The 20,716-nt window shown below is 41.7% G+C and overlaps 1 protein-coding gene across 5 annotated transcripts in view; it reads left to right on the forward strand.

Annotated features, from left to right (window-relative positions):
- The window catches only part of srcin1b (SRC kinase signaling inhibitor 1b), a 103,036-nt gene that overhangs the window by 23,607 nt on the left and 58,713 nt on the right, over positions 1-20,716 (forward strand). For 3 of the 5 annotated variants that reach the window (XM_072680115.1, XM_072680117.1, XM_072680116.1), the window contains exon 2: positions 15,274-15,513. In XM_072680115.1, the coding sequence (XP_072536216.1) occupies positions 15,325-15,513 (189 nt within the window). In that variant the 5' untranslated portion in view covers positions 15,274-15,324. Of the gene's footprint in view, positions 1-15,273; positions 15,514-17,628; positions 17,887-20,716 lie in introns of those variants that run through there. The other 2 variants (XM_072680119.1, XM_072680120.1) reach the window with 2 other exon arrangements.

Consider the following 20,716-nt stretch of genomic DNA (forward strand, 5'->3'; position numbering starts at 1 on the left):
ATCTATTTAAACTTCATTAGTCCACACTACTGTTTCTTGTTTAGATGTCCTTTTGAAAACCTCATAGATTTGCTTTTCTATGAACTATGAACTTCCTAATTGCATTATGAACTGCGGAGTTGGCTATCGGAAACAGCTTGCTGTCTTCATAGTCCATAGGAAGCCATCTTTGATTTCAGTGCAACAGCGAATCCATTGATTGAGATTACAAACACAGCGATAATAAACATACAGAGTAGTGCTCAGTCATATGCTCAGTTAGAGGGTGACAGTAATTGGAGGCAACTTTCGATGGAACTACAGCATTACGAACGCAACACAAAGACTGAAGTGTTGTGGTGCACCACATAATTAATATCCACCGTCTTTCACAGAAGAGCACCTGCGTCCATGGTTGATGGAGCTGAGTTTTAAACACCCATCCAAACCTCTGTATGTCTGCTCTTACCATTTTGTGGAGGGGAAACCAACACCAGAACCTCCTTACCCAGAGAAACAGCTTGATTATGAAGGCCCAGTGAAGTGGATACGTCTGGTGCTTGTGAGATTGTTAGGTTAGCTCTCAGGCTATTCACCGAAGCTTTGCAACAGAGTTTCCTAAATGGCCAGAACATACGTATGGACGTTTGGATGGATTCTCAAAATGTAGCACCATCAACCATTCAACCAACCACTTCCTGAACATGGTGCCCCACAGCACCACTGATCTATTAGTGTTGTGTTGGAAAGCTAGTTAGCTCTGCTCTAAATAGCTCTAAATATCATTGACTGGTCTGTTAGCCTGTTGGTTTAGCAACGCGTGTTGACTTTATGATCAGTGTCCACAACAGTTTGATATGAAATGACTGGAAATGACTGGAGTTTGCATCACCTGACCTGACTTGCATTTGTGTAACCCTCATTAAACTCCTTGGTGAGACCTTGGTGAAAGTTCTTAGAGCTTGGCAACCAACTACATGCTCTTAGGAATTGTGTATGATATTATTAACACATATTATTATAACATACAATATTATTAACTATGGTAAAAATCACTGCCATGTGACTTCTATCCCCATGCTGTACTCTTACCCTCCTCACACTTCTTCAGAGCGATTTATCTTTATTGACCACTAAGCCTCAGGTATCTCTACCATAATCTTTTGCCATTCTCAGCCTGGAGTCAACATCTTCTCAGTGGTTCCTCAGTGGTGTCTGGCTTGGGTATGTTTATGTGGTGATTATCGCAGCGGGTCTGATTTGTGTCTCTGTGGGCAGATTTTCTGAATGTGGTTTATGAGCCTTATGAAGATTGTATCGCTGATTCTTTACCAAAGGTATTTTATTAGCCAGGGCTAGGTTTACTCTGTGTCCAGCAAACTAGAGCTCTCTCTCTCTCTCTCTCTCTCTCTCTTTCTGACACACACACACACACACACACACACACACACACACACACTCACAGAAAAGATTAGATGGTTGGTCATTTTGGCTTCCAGCACATTTATCATACTCTGTCTCTGTCAGATATTTTAGGGGTCCTGTTTGATGAGATGGGACTGAAGCAGAGAGGGAAAGAAAGGAAGCTATGTTACATATGGCAAAGCTGATTGGTGTGTTTGACATGCAGTAGTTGTGATTGGTGCTGGAAAATGACTGGTGTTTATGGTTGCAGTATACTATAAATGGTCACTTGTTGACCTTCCTAGGACCTTCCTTGACCTTCCACTTCCGTTGACCTAGGAAGATGAAAAGGTGCACAGCATATACTTTGTTACAAGCAGCCATGAGTGTGTTGATGAAGGTGCACTGTGCTGTATTCATTTTAGATGAGGTGAAAAACACCAGGATGTGAAAAAACATCAGTGATGTTTATAATAGCTGGTGCCCAAGCATAGACCCTTGAGGAATGCAGAGAGGCTAATACACTATGCACTGCATTTAGTTCACAGCAGTTTTAGAGTTGTTATTAGCAAAAAACATTGTGTTCATGTTTTTTTTCTTATTAATAAATGAAGATTGGCGGCTGTTTTACCATATACACTTTTCCCTTATTTGCATGTGATGGTAGCAAATCAACACAACACCGCCTCGAAACATTACGACTTAAAGTATCTAACATTTATTTTATTCTTATCTAGGAAATTTACATAATAACATAATAAAAGAGACTGATATTGAATGTCAACATTATTAAAGTCTTCTAACATACCATTCACTCCCTATACGAGTCTATACTGTCTATACATGCAAACCATTGTATTTACACACATCTCACTATTCAGCTTACAGCAATTTAGCTAGGCTCAGTCATAATGAAATTATATGGCGTAATTTAACTCAGGCAGCTTTCTGAACGATGCACAACACAGGGCTATTTACATAATGTATGTGTGTATTTCCATAAATCAGGTTTAAAAAGACAGTAAGAAAAGCAGTGAGGGATAAAGAGAGCTTGGAAAATATTATGAAAAAAATAATAATGACAGGAGGATTATGGGCCATTTTATTTATTATTAAGAGTTTTTCTTCAAACAGTGTAGTTCATTAACAGTTGGCAACGGCTGTCTCGCAACACAGTGGTCAAAAATGATTTCATAAACAGCACAAAGTGTTTAATTAATTAATTGTTTAAGGAAAAAAAAACATTCAGACGATGAGCACCATTATTTGTGTGTTGGATATTCAGTGGCAAAATACAAAATACATGTCATGACTTAAGGCACTGATTGAAGTAGATCGATATGCCATTATTTTAAGTGTATCGTGATTAATTTTGTTATTATGATGCACAATATGCTTTTCTAAGCATATCAAGTAGATCATCAGTGTTTAAAAACACTGATCAACTGCATGTTTTATTATGAACAGTGTAGTTAGACTGGTTTAACTGGATGAAGTGCAGCAGATTTTGAATAAAAATCACTGTAGTCAGTCTGGAAGAGTATTTGGATGGTAGATTATATGTACATTGACTGTTATTGTCCTAATATAGTCTTCATTTGCATGTTGATTTTATATGTGGATTTGAAACTCATGAATACTGCTTGGGGTGGTGTGGTTACTGCTAGGTGTTATTATTCTTGCTCTATATGGGCTGAACTTGCTAGGACCTGGCCTGGCCTGGTTCTGGTTGTTTTACTTCCCAGACTCATCTGCATCTACAACCTTCTTTCTGAAGGCCTCTGAGAGCTCTTTGGATTTGGCCATGGTGATCTTCACCATTCACTTCAACAATCAAGAGCAAGCCACAATAAATGACTAGGGTTTAAATGAAACAGGCCCATCCAAAATCTCCTCTAATGATGTTCTGATCATCTGCAGCTAATTGATTCTCATTTAATGCATAATAATAAGTAATAATAAACATAGTGGTGTTCCAACTTTTTCTTTTTCTCTTATTCTATTACATTTTTTTTGTGTTCAGATAGTGTTTAGTTATCTCTCAGTATGGTCAAAATGTAGATCAAATTCTTATGTCTCAATATGTTGAAAAAGATAAAGGTGTTTATGTGCTGTCCTAATTTTCATGATGTTTTTAAAATGATATTTATTTATTTATTTTTCCCTCAGCATGAAAAATATTCAGGTGTCTTCCACCGTGGGCTTCAGGTGTAAAATAGTTTTTTCATCTGTAATTAGGTTAAGATGTTTGTTATTTTGTGCTTGCATGAATAAATAGCCCTCATTCGTATTCTACAGCTGAAAGCATACTCTCTTTCCTGACAGGGTTATTTGTTGTTCATGCTGTGCAGCATTACGAATAAAGGGGCTCTTATTTGTTTTCGATGATGCGACACCAGCCTCTAATTTGTATGTAAGTGTGCCAGTCTGAAAGCTGGTCTCCACATTGCCCTAGTGCTGCAAGAATGTCTGGCACAGCAGGAAAGCATGTTAACATGCACACAGACACACGTGCAAAGGACACAGTGAGCGCGACAAGCGTGTGACCTCCCTGCTTTAAAAGCCCCATAACCTACACTGGTCTTGCATTTGAGGTCTACCATCCAGGCTATGATCACTTTCCAACCTTTCCCTGTTCCTATAGAATTAAACAGGCTGCTTGCTGCTACGCCTTTAAGACTGATGTATGTTAATGTTCTGTTCTGACTGGCTGCCCTGTATTTATCCAGCAAGCAGTCCAGGCTAAAGTACAGTTGAATTTTGAATTTACAGAAAATTTTGACCCATTCCTCCTGACAGAACTGGTGGAACTGAGCCATGTTTGTAGGCCGCCTTGCTCACACATGCCTTTTCAGCTTTGCCCCTAAATTTTCAGTAGGATTGAGGGCTTTGTGATGGTCACTCCAAAACACTGACTTTGTTCTCCTTTGTAGGCAGTTTGCTTCGGGTCATTGTCCATTTGGAGGACCCCTTTGCGCCCAAGCTTTAACTTCCTGGCTGATGTCTTGAGATGTTGCTTCAGTGTTTCCACATTATGTTCTTTCCTCATGATGCATGATCTATTTAGTGAAGTGCACCAGTCCCTCCTGCAGCAAAACAACCCCACAACATGATGCTGCCACCCCCGTGTTTCACAGTTGGGATGGTGTTCTCAGACTTGCAAGTTTTCCCCTTTTTCCTCCAAACGTAACAATGGTCATTATAGCCAAACAGTTCAATTTTAGTTTCATCAGACCACATAAAAAAATAAAATTAAATTAAACTTCTGGTTTCAGCTGTATATAGCTGTGTGAATAGGTGGGGCTAAACTGCTGTGGATGGATATATGCAAATCTATGCATATGACTTTGTTTTGGACTAGAGAGCTTTAAGACTTCTATTCTAATGACCGTGTTAAAACCTAAATGGACTCTGCCACTGCCACTATTATTATTACCACTATTAACTATCATTACTCTCATTACTCTGACCGTCACTGCCATGACTATATTAAGTTATACTACACCATGATTATTATATTATGATTAAGAATATGTTGCACATCTGAGCAGTTCAACAGTATAGATGGTTTGGTAACTTTTATTAATAATTTATGAATAGTTCTGATCAGAGGAGGATGGGCCGGGTCCCCCTTGTGAGTCTTGGTTCCTCCCAAGGTTTCTTCCTCCAACTCTAAGGGGGGGTTTCCTGGCTACTGTCACTGTTGGCTGCTCACTGGGGGTCTTAGATTTTTCATGTCTTTTTATGTTATTTCTTTTTTTCTGTCTTTTACTAATTACTGACAGTTGTAAAAAGCGCTATACAAACACATTTGATTTGAAAAGTAATAATCATACTTAATGATGATTAATAATGGGAATCATAAAATGTTCGAATTGACAAGCATTGTATTTTTTGTGCTTTTTAATATTTTTATTTGTTAGTATTTTTAGTTCAAGTCCTAAAAATATATACATTACTTTACTTCAACAGTCGAACCAACAAATTTACATATGTCACAGAAGAGCCACTTTTGGTTCCTCAAACAACCAGTTTTTGTAAAGATGCTGTGAATATGAAAAGACTTTAAATTGACATCTTTACATTTGAAATGTTCCTCATACCTAGTCATCTCTTTTACAAAAAAGCTTCTGTATGAAACCAGAAATGGCTCTTCTACAGCATCTGTCGAAGAACCCTTTGTAGAACCCTTTGTAGCACAAGTGTAAATAAGAGAGGAGCTTTGTTTTATGGGGACACAAGAAAATTTCATGGGGACATAAGATTTCAAGTAGACACAAGACTTTACTTGACTTTACACAATAAATTCTTTTTGAATTTGAATAGACTTATATGGCTTTAAAAAGACGGGCAATCCAAAAGTAACGGAAAGTAATCAGATTAATGCTAATCCTTTGTATTACATTAAGCTCACACAGTTTTGTAATTAAGCTCACATACCTATTAAGCACACCTCCATCAATCATCTCCATGTGGTTATTATTACATATTTCCTGTAATTTTAAGCCAATCACATAACTGCATACTGAGATATGGCTATCCATGTGTTTACACATCCTGGAGGCCATTTTGCAAGTTGAAGACTTCCCATTAACTGGATTTTTAAAAAATATATATATTTTAACTTTTAATTTGGGTGTCATTACATTTTTTTGTGTTTCAAACTATGCATAATGCTTTTTCTGTGAAGTATTGTTTCTACTAGTTTAGTTCACATAATTTAATAATATTTTGAAATTTAATGTAGACATTAATTTAATTTGACAATAGAACAAAATTTTAATTAGAAAAAAACATGACATGCTAAATATTGGTAATGAAAGGGAAAAAAAACCTTCAAATAGACAAAATGAATAATTGAACATTTAACTGTCTCATTCAGAGCTGCAGTTGATCTACTACAGTACGAGTATTGCTCATTTAATATTTCTTGGCAAGATTGTGTGTTTAGTGAGGACATATTCTGATGCAACATTTCAGCGAGCTTGAATTCAAGATGAGCATTTGTCAGCAGGACTTAGCATTGCTTCAATGAAAGTCTGCCACTGTCAAGTGCGATACTTCATGCCTATTTTTTTTGGGGTGGATTCAATCATCACAAGGCATAATTACTAAGCTGAATCAAGGTCCGTTGAGTGCCTTTTTTATTTTATTTAAACGGCATAGCATATTACAGACATGCTAATTAGTCAGCTTGCTGCGGTTCCTTACATGACCCCTAGAGGTCTGTACACAGACGAGAGTGCTCCAGATTTCCAAAGATATGCTGTGTTGCTTTATGGATTTGTGTGTGTGTGTGTGTTTTATATGTGATCTGTTAATACTGTTCATTGTTTTCCTTGAAGGGGATTTCTACCCATTTGTACGGAGTTTCTGCATAATTCAGTGGTTGAAATGTGAACAGTCAGTCAGTCGGGGTGCTTTGGTGTGAAATATGTCATTTCAGAAGTGATGACTGAGACTAGGGGCCATAACGTCTCCAACACAAATATACTATTTGGACAGAAGTATTGGGACACACCTCTTAATCAATTAATTCAAGGGATTCATTAAATCCCATTGCCACAGGTGTATGAAATCAAGCCCCTTAGCCATGCAGTCTGCCAGCAGAATGGGTGGTTCTAAAGAGCTCACTGAATTCCAGCGTGCAACTGCTTTCAGATGCCACTGTTGCAACAAGTCAGTTGGTGAAATGTCTTCTATCCAGATATTCAGACAGATTAGCTATTATAAAGATTGGATTACTGTGATGCCCTTCTGGTTGGAAGATAATGTAAATCATCAAAAAAGCTCCAACTTTAAAATGCAGCTGCTAGAGTGCTTACTAGGGCTCGACAATTAGACCATATTAGTCCCATTCTCTCGCCCCTGCACTGGATACCAGTTAAGTTCTGCATTGATTATAAAATTAAAAGTCACCAAATAGTTTGGCCCCACAAAGTCTTGGGGAGCTTCTTAAACTATACAATCCATCGCAGGGCGCTGGCCTTCTGTCTTCCTCGCTTTAGGAGAATCAATGCTGGAGGAAGAGCTTTCTCTTATAAAGCTCCCCAACTCTGGAATAAACTTCCTATTGGTGTTCAGGACTAATCTAGATTAAACACCTACCTTTTTGCTCAAGCTTTCAGGAAAATCCGTCAATGCACTGTACTGTTATCCTTGCTGATGTAGCTTGTAAAAATAATAACACATGTGGACTGCAATGCTGGACTGCTCTGTCCACAGGTTCCTGATCAGTACTGCAGTCTCTCTAATCTACTTCCTTTACAAACCGTACATCAGTCTATTCAAACTTCTAAACACTTCTTAATTTTTCTCCTTTCTTTCACATTTGCCATTTATTTTCTTAATTCAGTATTTTTGTTGTTGCTTTGTTTTTATTCCTGTAGAAATAAATTTGGAGGCAATAAGGAACCACAGCTACTCCGCTACGAAGTAGCAGACCACATAAAGTTACAGAGTACGGTCGACAAGTGCCGAGCTTTGAGCATGTTGCATAAAAACACCAACTCCATATCCATATCCATCATTTAGATTTAGAAAGAGATAATAAAAGCTTCTGTTAGGGTACCATGTGTGGGTGTCCCAATATTTTTGTCCATATGTCATGGCGTGCTAGGCCAGACACAGAGGGACGAACACTTGCTCAGATGGAGTCAAAACAAGTAGATTTATTAACACAAGGGGATAAACAAAAGGGGGCAAGTGAGGCAAAAAAGCAGCAAAACATGAACGACAGTGATAAACAAAAACATGAACGTGGCAAACAAGAGGGCGAACCAAAAAAAAACGAACTTGGGACTGGGGGTTGAGCTGGGGGACCAGCTACTGAACAAAAATGGCTAGGCCGACTTAACCTGGAAGCGTAGCGCGCTAGCTGAGACGTGGGTTGCCAGTAACTCCTGGCCGTGAGCGATGACTTGAATGGCAGGGTGACCTGCCCCTGAACGTGAACTGGCCTCAACATGCTTCTACAGTATAGGGAACCTCTCGTGAAACCTCGAGGTCCCTGATGATACAATTCTCGGCACCAAATAGAGGTGTTGAGGATTCATAAATACCCCCCAATCCCAGTTGTAACACATGAACCAAATGAAACGAGACACTGAATCAAACACATGAACACAAATGAACCTGAACCAATACGATGAACAAAACATTAACACAAACGAGGAGGAAGTCCTTATTTGGGCCTGTGGACGGCTCGGAATACCGAGTGATACCGAGGGGCTGACAAAATAGTGTATAACCCATTTGTTTAAATCTAAAATGACCAGTGAACCTGTAGCTCACTTTGAGTTTTTAGACATAATGCTGGTAATGAAAAAAAAATGTCAGAAAACCAAGAAAAAAAAACACATTACAGCCTAAGCAGGATCACTACTCGTACCCTGTTTATTTGTAATTGAGGGATCGTACAGGCATTTGTTAAATGTTTGATGTGGACATTCTTTATATTGACACACAGAGCGAGTTGAGAAACGTAAGCTTGCGGGTGGCATCATGGTGCGCAGTAAAACTGAATTTGCTGGATACATTCCAAAAGAGCTTCGTTTGTAAAGTGGAAAAGGAAAATGATATCAGTGTAAGTAATGTTTTCCGGCAGTATATATTTTTCTCAGCTTTAACAGATTCTATATACAATTTGAAGAAGCATATATATATATATATATATATATATATATATATATATATATATATATATATATATATATATATATATAGATAGATAGAGAGAGAGAGAGAGAGAGATCACCAGCATAAGCCAGCTTAGACCATTTTGGACTAACAGGCTAAACTTCTGTGAGTGAATGGGTGGGGCTAAACTCCGGTAGGTTAAATGGGTGGGCTAAACTGCTGTATAGGTAGAAATGAATGAAGTCACACCACAAAAACAATGCATTCAAAATAGGCTATTTCTGCAGATTTGTGACCATATGTGGACTGGGGGGGTTGTTATATGGTATAGGTTGGCAATGGTGCATATATAATTCACAGCCAAACATTAAAGTTCTACATTTTTAAACAATGCCATAGAAGAACCAGAGGTTCCATAAAGAAGGTTTTGTAAAGAAGCTGTGAATATGAACACTGACATTTTGAAATTTCGAAAGGTTCTTCATACTTACTCTTTTACAAAGAAAGTTCTGTATAGGACCAGAAATGGTCCTTCTATGGCATCGCTCTAAGAACCCTTTGTAGCACCTTTAATTTTAAGTGTGTATTATACAGGAGATTTGTTTCATGAGGAAAAAGAGAATGCCTTTATTTAGGACATGAGATTTCATGTGGATGCAACAGAGTTTTTATTTTATGTTTAATAGATTTACATGGCTTTAGAAATCCAAAAAAATGCCTTGTTTTATTTACTTTTTGTTGGCAAAGTATGTTGCATTTCGGAATATAATGGAATTTAGTAATCCTTTAGATTACATTATAGATACATTCTTTAACATGTCATCAGTTATCTGTAACGGACCCTCCCAACTCTCATCCATTTAAAAAAATGCTGTTATATTTTGCATCTTGCAGAGAGTTATTCAGTGTAGCTGACTCTTCATACTAGCATACAGTGCAAAATCAGGAACACATGCCAAAGCTTTTCCCTGACGTCCTGCGTGTGTTCTGCTATAAAGCATGCTTGTGTTAGCCTAAATTCTGCTGTTGATTTTTTGTCCCCCTGTAAACTGGCTACAGTTAGCCCAAGGATAACAAACTAAGGGATATTGAAATATAAGACCTATTGTTTATTTTGGGATGCACTGATACGTCTTATAATATCGATTTGATACATAAACTTTGCATGTGAGCCGATACCCGATACCGATCCAATATCATTTTTGAGTTAGTAAACCATATACCTCACCATGTGGAAGAGAGTTAAGGCATCAGGATTGACGTAACTATTACTTTACTAAAGTAAATAATGCTGCTGGACCTCACTTTTTTGTGCTCCAAATACGGAAGACCAGCTTTTTCAGTGATGTCATTACCCTCCCTCACTCTGGGCTGTCCTCCATTACATACGCAAGCCGCCAATTGAGCAGTTCAGCTCTTGTCTCTCTAAATCGGCTCTGAAAAACGACAAGGCTGACAGGGGATTTAACTGGAATTAACTGGTATATAGAGTAAAAACATGTAAACTGTTGAGTTTGGGCTCTGCTGGGACTTAAAACATTGTTTGTCCATGTCTGCCTGCCTGCATGTCTACCTGTGCTCGCCCCTTCTCTCAGTGCTGCTCTTGAGTAAACAGAGCAGGCTGCTGAAGGCCAGGTTTGTGGATTTTAGCAGTTTTTCTGAGCTGGATTACTCACTGATAGTTCATGACATAACGCTGTGCTGTGTCAGATAGGGTAAGCCCTGCTGTTTGCTTTGAAGTGTGTATCATATCTGTAGGTTACTCTGATCCTGAGTTATGAAGCCCAGAATCCCGGCAGTGCAGGAATAGGGTTCAGTGAATGGATCGGCCCAGTGGATCGGCCTAATTATCCTAACTATCCTAATTATGATAACTGATCCAGCTTATTTTATTAGTATCAGGACCGATATCAAGGCTTTTACAAGCTTTGTCAGAGTCATGTGAATTGCCAGCACATCTGCTGCTAATGCAACATTTTTTTTGACAGCTTACCATGTTTAGAGACGAAAGCTGATTGGCTAGCCTCACACTGAAGAGGCATTAATTAGGACCATCCTTATTGTGATTTTTTAGTGAGGTCTCTAATGTTTTATTAAGGTGTGTTATTAAGGATGCATCAGGACGTGACTTGTGTGGACTTGGCCCACCAAATATCCCAGAATGCATTACACACCACGCTACTGTTCCAATTGCAAAACTATCGTACAGCATCCACCCATTCTCCTTCATAAACTAACCACAATAAAAGAGAGAGTTACATGTGAGGCCTCAGCATAAAATAGCGAAGTGAAATGATATCTCAGAGAGAGACAGAGTTCAGTACGGCCAGTTATTACGAGAGACAGAAAGAGAAGGGTAGGGCATAGACTGATGGACAGAGAGAGAGGGAAAATAAAGAAAGGATGGCCATTGGTGGTGGGATTATGAGTTGGAAGGGTCGGTTTGCCGGAGGTCCTTGCATTTGAGTAGACAGAGCTCGCGTTAACTGTCGTGTCGATGCCCTGCTGTCATATTGCTTTACTCTCAAGTGACACATACACATACAGCAACTTTTCACAACAGGCAAATGTGTGCAGAATAGAATATTTCACTCACTTAAAAGTCATCAGATTAGTCTGCGTTACATATGGCACTTCTCTTGTGAAACCATATTTGAGATTAAAAAAATAATGTATAAAAAATTTTGACAAAACTGACAAAAAAAGGAGTCTTCAACTCCTATTGCCCTCACAACAGTTGAGACAGTTGTCTACAACCTCCGTCCTGCCTCCCAGGCACTGCTAAGAGGGCAATCCCTTAAAGCATCAGAGCAAGTGGGAGGCTACAAGAAGTCCAACAATCACTTTGAAGGAGCTACAGAGTTCAGTGGAGTGAAGGTTCACCTGTCAACTATATCAAGAGCTCTGCAGAAAACTGGCTTAAATGGGAGGGTGGCTAGGAAAGGCAGATTATTGAACTGCTGAAGAAAAAGCAGAGCACATCACGTTGGATGATTTTCTTTAGCTGTGACTGGGCAACTTGTTAAAAATGAAGGACAGATGGATGGTGCAAAATACACAAAGATAGTGCAAGACAACCTGCTTCAGTCTGTTAAAAAAAAACTAAAGCTTGGGAAAACTCACCTTTCAGCAGAACAGGGAGCCCAAGCACAAGCCCAGATAACACAGGAGTCTATTGAGAATTTGTGGCACTATTTGAAAATCGTTTTTACAAGTGTCAGCCTATCAGCCTCAACAATTTACATCAAATCTGCCTGGAAGACTAGTAAGTCTCAAACAGGGTGCAAAACTAAAACTTACTCCAACAGACTGTTATTGAGGCAAAAACATTTAGTCTAAAGGGTTGACCCCCCCCCCCCATCACCATATTTCAGATTTTATTATTATTTTTATTATTATTATTATTATTAATATTATTTTATTTGTTAGTCTCTTGACATTAAATGAATTTACTTTAGGAGCATATTGCAAAAATACTGCTCGGAACAATCAGTAATTTGTAATCCAGACATATCTGATTTAATAAATGAATGAATGAATGAAATTATTTACCAGTAGGAGGGTGAGGACTTACAAAAGTCTCTGTTGACAAATGTGAAGTAACCCACCACCTCTTTTCGCACTGCCGCTGATGCATACAACTACAAGCTACTACTAGCATTTTGCCTCTTTAAAGCTGTGAAATGGAGAGCAGAAAGTTTGACCTGCTACTGGTGAGACTGTATGACCAGTGACTGGTGAGACAGTATAACCTGCTACAGGTGATGCTGTATGACCTGCTACAGGTGAGACTGTATTACCTGCTACAGGTGAGACAGTATGACCTGCTACAGGTGATGCTGTATGACCTGCTACTGGTGAGACTGTATGACCTGCTAGAGGTGAGACAGTATGACCTGCTACAGGTGATGCTGTATGACCTGCTACAGGTGAGACAGTATAACCTGCTACTGGTGATGCTGTATGACCTGCTACAGGTGAGACTGTATAACCTGCTACTGGTGATGCTGTATGACCTGCTACAGGTGAGACTGTATAACCTGCTACTGGTGATGCTGTATGACCTGCTACAGGTGATGCTGTATGACCTGCTACAGGTGAGACAGTATGACCTGCTACAGGTGATGCTGTATGACCTGCTACAGGTGAGACAGTATGACCTGCTACTAGTAAGACTGTATGATCTGCTACTGGTGAGACTGTATGATCTGCTACTGGTGAGACAGTATAACCTGCTACTGGTGATGCTGTATGACCTGCTACAGGTGAGACTGTATAACCTGCTACTGGTGATGCTGTATGACCTGCTACAGGTGAGACTGTATGACCTGCTACTGGTGATGCTGTATGACCTGCTACAGGTGAAGCAGTATGACCTGCTACAGGTGATGCTGTATGACCTGCTACAGGTGAAGCAGTATGACCTGCTACAGGTGACGCTGTATGACCTGCTACTGGAGACACTGTATGACCTGCTACTGGTGAGACTGTATGACCTGCTACAGGTGAGACTGTATGACCTGCTACTGGTGATGCTGTATGACCTGCTACAGGTGAGACTGTATGACCTGCTACTGGTGATGCTGTATGACCTGCTACAGGTGAAGCAGTATGACCTGCTACTGGTGAGACTGTATGACCTGCTACAGGTGACGCTGTATGACCTGCTACTGGTAAGACTGTATGACCTGCTACTGGTGATGCTGTATGACCTGCTACAGGTGAAGCAGTATGACTTGCTAAAGGTGAGACTGTATGACCTGCTACAGGTGATGCTGTATGACCTGCTACAGGTGATGCTGTATGACCTGCTACTGGTGCGACAGAATGACCTGCTACAGGTGAGACTGTATGACCTGCTACAGGTGAGACTGTATGACCTGCTACTGGTGACGCTGTATGACCTGCTACAGGTGAGACTGTATGACCTGCTACAGGTGAGACTGTATGACCTGTTACTGGAGACGCTGTATGACCTGCTACAGGTGAGACTGTATGACCTGCTACAGTTGATGCTGTTTGACCTGCTACTGGTGAGACTGTATGACCTGCTACAGGTGACGCTGTTTGACCTGCTACTGGTGAGACTGTATGACCTGCTACAGGTGACGCTGTTTGACCTGCTACTGGTGAGACTGTATGACCTGCTACAGGTGACGCTGTATGACCTGCTACTGGTGAGACTGTATGATCTGCTACAGTTGGTGCTGTTTGACCTGCTACTGGTGAGACTGTATGACCTGCTACAGTTGATGCTGTATGACCTGCTACAGGTGAGACTGTAAGACCTGCTACAGGTGTTGCTGTGTGACCTGCTACTGGAGACACTGTATACCCTGTTACTGGAGACGCTGTATGGCCTGCTACTGGTGAGACTCTATGACCTGCTACAGGTGATGCTGTATGACCTGCTACTGGTGAGACTGTATGATCTGCTACAGTTGGTGCTGTTTGACCTGCTACAGGTGAGACTGTATAACCTGCTACTGGTGAGACTGTATGACCTGCTACAGGTGAGACTGTATGACCTGCTACAGGTGAGACTGTATGACCTGCTACTGGAGACACTGTATGACCTGCTACTGGAGACACTGTATGACCTGTTACTGAAGACGCTGTATGACCTGCTACTGGTGAGACTGTATGATCTGCTACAGTTGATGCTGTTTGACCTGCTAGTGGTGAGACTGTATGATCTGCTACAGGTGAGACTGTATGTCCTGCTACAGGTGACGCTGTATGACCTGCTACTGGAGACACTGTATGACCTGTTACTGGAGACGCTGTATGACCTGCTATTGGTGAGACTCTATGATCTGCTACAGTTGATGCTGTTTGACCTGCTAGTGGTGAGACTGTATGACCTGCTACTGGTGAGACTGTATGACCTGCTACAGGTGAGACTGTATGACCTGCAACAGGTGAGACTGTATGACCTGCTAATGGTGCGACAGTATGACCTGCTACTGGTGAGACTGTATGACCTGCTACTGGTGAGACTGTATGACCTGCTACAGGTGAGACTGTATGACCTGCAACAGGTGAGACTGTATGACCTACTACTGGTGAGACTGTATGACCTGCTACTGGTGAGACTGTATGACCTGCTACAGGTGAGACAGTATGACCTGCTACAGGTGACGCTGTATGATCTGCTACTGGTGAGACTGTATGTCCTGCTACAGGTGACGCTGTATGACCTGCTACAGGTGTTTCTCTGTTCTTCTGACATTTGACCTTTTGGCCTTGTAGATTCTGCAAGAAGAGAAGAGGAGTGAGCTAGTGGAGAGGAGGTGTGTGGTGATGTTGCGGGGGGAGCATGCAGATTACCAGCGCCAGTACCACACTTTGGGCAGCACCCCTCGTCGTTTCTCCAACCCCGACATGGAGGCGCTGGCCAAACTGCACAAGAGCGAGGCCGAGAGACAGAGGGGCAAATACCCGCCCCAGCATGCTGCCACACTGGTCAATACCAACTGCTCACGGCAGCAGGTACGCATCCGCGTGTGTGTGTTCGCGTGTGTGTTTCATCTGGAAGAACTGTGCAAGGCTCTGTTCTGGGTGAATGGTCATTAGCCCTTCAACAGTGGTCAGTTTTTGACTGCACCGATGATTCAGGCTGGACATTTTTGGGGCAGCTGACTGCTCTGAACCTAGTAGTGATGCTGATGTTTAAAAAAAAAAAAAAAAACTAGGGATGCACCAAGACATCAGAGTTACAAAATTGGTTATCAAAAGTTATCAGCATTGGGCAGACGTTTAGTAATTGATTGGATGGTGGACAGTATTTGATGATGTATTACTTGTATTTAAATAGATTTGATGTATTGATAACCCTCTTTAAGTGTTCTTTCCGAATTACTAAAATATCGGATATTGGCAATGGCAAAAGTATTGGGACACCTGCTTGTTCATTGTTTCTTCTGAACATAAGAGTATTTGAAAAAAGGGGTTTATCCTGCTTTTGTTGGAGTTGCTGTCTCTAGTGTCCAAGGAAGGCTTTCTACTACACTTTGGTTCATTGCTCTGAGGATTTGATTGCATTCAGTGAGTGTTGGTGAGATCAGGATGTTGGATGACCACCACCCCACCCATCCTCAACTCCCCCAGTTCATCCCAAAAGTACTGGGTGGAGCACCATCATTCCAGAGAACACAGTTCCACTGCTCCACAGCTCAATGCTGAGGGGGTGTAAACCCCTCTAGCCCACACCTGGCATTAGGCATGGGGCCAAAAGGCTCATGTGTATTTGCTCCAGAGTATGCTTTTATATTGGCATTATTTTTCTACAGGGACTAGACAAGCTGTGTGTGTGTGCATTTGCACATCTGTGTTAGCAATGGGTGCAGCAGTGGGTGCAGCTCAGCTATGTAGCTATACAAGAATATCAGAATATTATGACCACCTACCTAATAGTGGGAATAACCACCCTTGGATCGATGACATTAGTGAGAAATCATGGCATGGACAGTATAAGGTTCAGTATAATGCTCTGTATGCCACCACTGTCATGCAATTGGGAGCGACTCAGTATAAGTCAGTTCTCTGTACACCTTCACTACAGAAGCTCAAGAACATCCCACAATGTTAGCGGTTTCTGAGATACTTCCACCCTCTCACAGTCATATCAGAATATTATGACCACCCCTGTTTGGAATGAACTCGGCCAGTCATCACAGAACATCACAGTTGGGCATGACAGGGTCTATGTCCAAATAGGCGTAATAACAGGGTACCAGGGCATAATAACAGGGCAATATAGCATCTCGGAAAACGCTAACGCTGCGGGGTGTTCGAGAACCGCCGTAGTGAAGGTGTACAGGACTTCTCGCACATTATGTGTCTCCCAACAGCATACAAGTGATGCCCCACAGGCTGTTGATGCCAGAGGGGAACTATGACTAGTTTCATCCAAGCCAAAGATGGCTATTCCCACTGTTATGTAGTTGGTCATCATATTCCGGTATTTTGTGAAAATGCAAACACCTTGACATTTCTGTATAAACCCTCTCTCTTCTCTCTCTCCCCATCAAGCCAGTCTCATTTTAAGCTTGCTCTCGTTTCACCTCCATCCCCTTTCTTTCCGCACCGTCTCCTCTCCTCTTTGGGTGTCGTCATCTGTCTCTCTGTGCCTGTTTTCTCCCTTTCGCTGGCTGTTTGCTCGGGGTATTTACCCTGCTGCAGCCGCTGTTAGCAACAGTGCCGGAATCAGAGGTGGTGGTGGTGGTGGAGAGGCGGTCAGGTGGAGTCTGCCGTTTCCATGACAACCTCAAGCCCATATAAGGCGATCAATGATATCACATGGCAAGCTGGCATGAAGCGCGAGCCGCCAAGGAACGGGGACGGAGCGAGGGTGAGGGAGAGACAGTGACGAGTGAGGGGAGAGGAGAGAGGAGGCGAGGGTCCATACCAGAGAGACAGAGAGAGAGAGAGAGAGAGAGAGAGAGAGAGACAGAGAGAGAGAGAGAAGGAGAGAGAGACAGAGAGAGACACTCACACACATACATACAGAGAGGGAGGCATGAGGGGATTTTCTGTGATGCGCAGTCCGTAAATGGAGAGACGGAAGGAAGAAGAGAGAGGAGGAGGAGGAGGAGGAGGAGGAGGAGAGGAGTGGAGGGGTGGAAGGAACCGGCATGAGGAGGAGTGAGCTGGTGGCTGGAGCTAATTAATTAGCAATGGTACGGTACGTTCATTAATCAGTGAAGACGTGGACAATTTACACTAAGCAAACAGAGAGAGAGAGAGCGAGAGAGAGAGAGAGAGAGAGAGAGAGAGAGAGAGAGAGAGAGAGAGAGAGAGAGAGATTGTCTACCTGACTACTGTTGATTTGGTTGAGGTGGAGGATGCTGCTCGTTTAACCAGGTGAGGAGTACTTGGGAGATTTGGGGAGGTGTATGCGCGTGTGTGTGTGTGTGTGTGACGGCAACTGCCTTTTCATGCCACGTTTTTCACATACCTTTAGTATGCTAAATAACTATGTGTGTGTGTGTGTGTGTGTGTGTGTGTGTTTGGGACACGCAGGTGGGAAGCAGGTGTGGCCGAGAAGGCTGCCGCAGTGTGAATGTGTGCATGTGTGTGCGAGAGGGAGAGAGAGAGAGAGAGGAAGGGGGAGAGACATTGCTGGCAAAAAGAGAGCATGCAGGAAGGAGAGAGCGATGCATGTGCAGTTGTGTGTGTGTGTGTGTGTGTGTGTGCTTATAAGGGGGACACAGAGAGTGAGGGAATGCCAGTGGAGAAGCGGGTGAAGGAGAGCGGAATGGGTGGGCACTCTAGCCTGCTTGGCATGCAGATCAGGCTTGCAAATTCATCTCTCCACTCCGCTTCTTCCTCACACACACACACACACACACACACACATAAATGCATGCATGCTGAGAGTGAGCAATCACTTCAAATAAAATACACTGATGTGTGTTTGAAATGCAGGTGCTGGTCATATCTGCTAAGCGCTCTCTGTGGATGTGTGCATGTGTGTGTGTGTGTGTATGTGTGTGTGTGTGTGTATTGACAGCCCTTTGCTTTTTGCCCCAGAACAGAGAGAGAGGTTTTTCCTGCTCTGGGGGACTTACGTCATCCCTAAAGGAGCGGCGAATAGGTCATAGTAGACACACTTGAACACTTTAACATAGAATGTTTGCTACCTTGTAGCTTCAGTCATTGGCCATTTAAACAGATACCACTGCCATATACACCCATCAGCCATAACATTAGTACCACCTGCCTAATATTGAGCAGGTCCCCCTTCTGCCACCATAACAGGTCTGATTGTTCCAGGCATGTGCCTGGCACCAAGATGTTAGTAGCAGATCCTTTAAGTCCAGTAAGTTGTAAGGTGAGGCCTCCACGGATTGCATCTATTGTCAGGGCTTTACCATTTGTCCTTTCTCAGACTACTTTTGGTAGGTACTGACCACTGCATACCAGAATCCGCCCAACAGGACCTACCTGACGTTTTGGAGATGCTTGGCCATTGGCAAAGTGCCTCAGATCCTTATGCTTGCCCATTTTTCCTGTTTTTGACACGTCACCTTCAAGAGCTGCCTGTGCACTTGCTGCCTAATATATCCCACTGCTTAAGAAAATCAGTGTTTTTCACATCACCTGTCAGTGGTATTAATGTTATGGCTGATCCGTGTAGTTGTGCTTTGTAGGTTTACAATTACTGACTGTAACCCATCTGTTGCTGAAAGGGACCACCGCTGACCAGACATTGTTTGGGTGGAGGTCCGTTCTCATTACAGCACAGATGCCGACATGTGCTGTGGTTGTGTATCTGCTGCTGCTGTGAGTGCATGAGGCACAGTGTTGTAGATGTTGGGTCGTGCCAAGAGCGGCTCTTTGGTCAGAAAGCGACCACTGATGAAGGTCTGGGGGATATCTGACATATGATGCAGTCCCTAACTGTACACTTGCAAGGTGGACCAACAACAACATGCCTGATGAATCCACCCAGGTCCAGTACTGCAAAAAATCCCGGTGGTCCCCTGGAGATTTCCTTTCCATGGTGATTCCATGGATGGGTTAGAGGTGGTAGAGCAACAGATGGGCTACAGTCAGCAGCTGTATACTTACAGAGTGCACCTGCATACACTGATACACTGCAGATGCATTAAGCATTCAGTGATAGCAAGGGGAGAACTTTGTCTGAATGGCATGAAAGGTCTCCACTGGGTTTATTATGGTGATACGTGGCGTCTGAGAGGCAGTGGTGTCGTTATCCTACATATTGTTCCAGTTGTTATAGAAATTATATGAAATAGTGAACTTTGATCATCCAAATGTAATACTAAGTATGATGGTAAATTTGCTTAGGCATCTGCTATCAATATGTGATGTCACATTTCTATGTTAGCCGATATTGTGATAAAATATGAAATATCGGATTGTGATTCAGGGGATCTGCACCATCAGTAGTATTTTTTTTATGTATATGTCTATACCACTGATTCCACTAAACCTAAAAATACATTAAAGGAGGTACAACAGCAGGTACAACAGCAGTCAACCTTAACTATTAGACCTAGGCCTTCAGTTCAGGTCTGAATAAATAAGTAAAAACATTCTGCCAAAAACACTGATTGTGTTCTAACTCACTCATATTCACAGCCAGTGATGTATCTAGGATTTCACTCATTGTACATATAATATGATTGACTGATTCCACTCTCACTTTTCAATTATGTAGGTAGTTTAATTATGTTGGTTTGACACATTAGGCCTGCAGTTCTGCTTGTAAAGTCCCAATCAATAAAAGAGCTGCTCGGCTGTCTCTATGTTGATGCCACGGGACACAAAATCCTGAGCTGACAATTTTGTCCTTTGTCATTTCAAACATTTTACTCTTTACATTTTCCCTTAAGACCTTGAGGGCCCTGGAGGTTCCTGAGGTCTAATAAACTGGCAACTCTAAGCAATTCATTTTCACTGCCAGTGCATGATATTCAGGATTTCAGCAATATGTGGGCCAAGAATTTATGCCTTTTGCTGTTTTGGGAAAGTGTTGCTTCATTCTTTCATACACTAGCATGAAATTGTCTGGTATATTTTTCTTCCATTGTACTACTGGTTATGTTTTAAGATATTTAAGTTAATAGGTTAGGTTAATTATTATTATCATTATTATTATTTTTTTATTTTATTGTTTATTATTATTATTAATTGGACTTGCTTTTTTAATCCAAACCTTTTACCT

Source organism: Salminus brasiliensis, chromosome 5 (genome assembly GCF_030463535.1).
Source record: "Salminus brasiliensis chromosome 5, fSalBra1.hap2, whole genome shotgun sequence".
NCBI classification, from domain to species: Eukaryota; Metazoa; Chordata; class Actinopteri; order Characiformes; family Bryconidae; genus Salminus; species Salminus brasiliensis.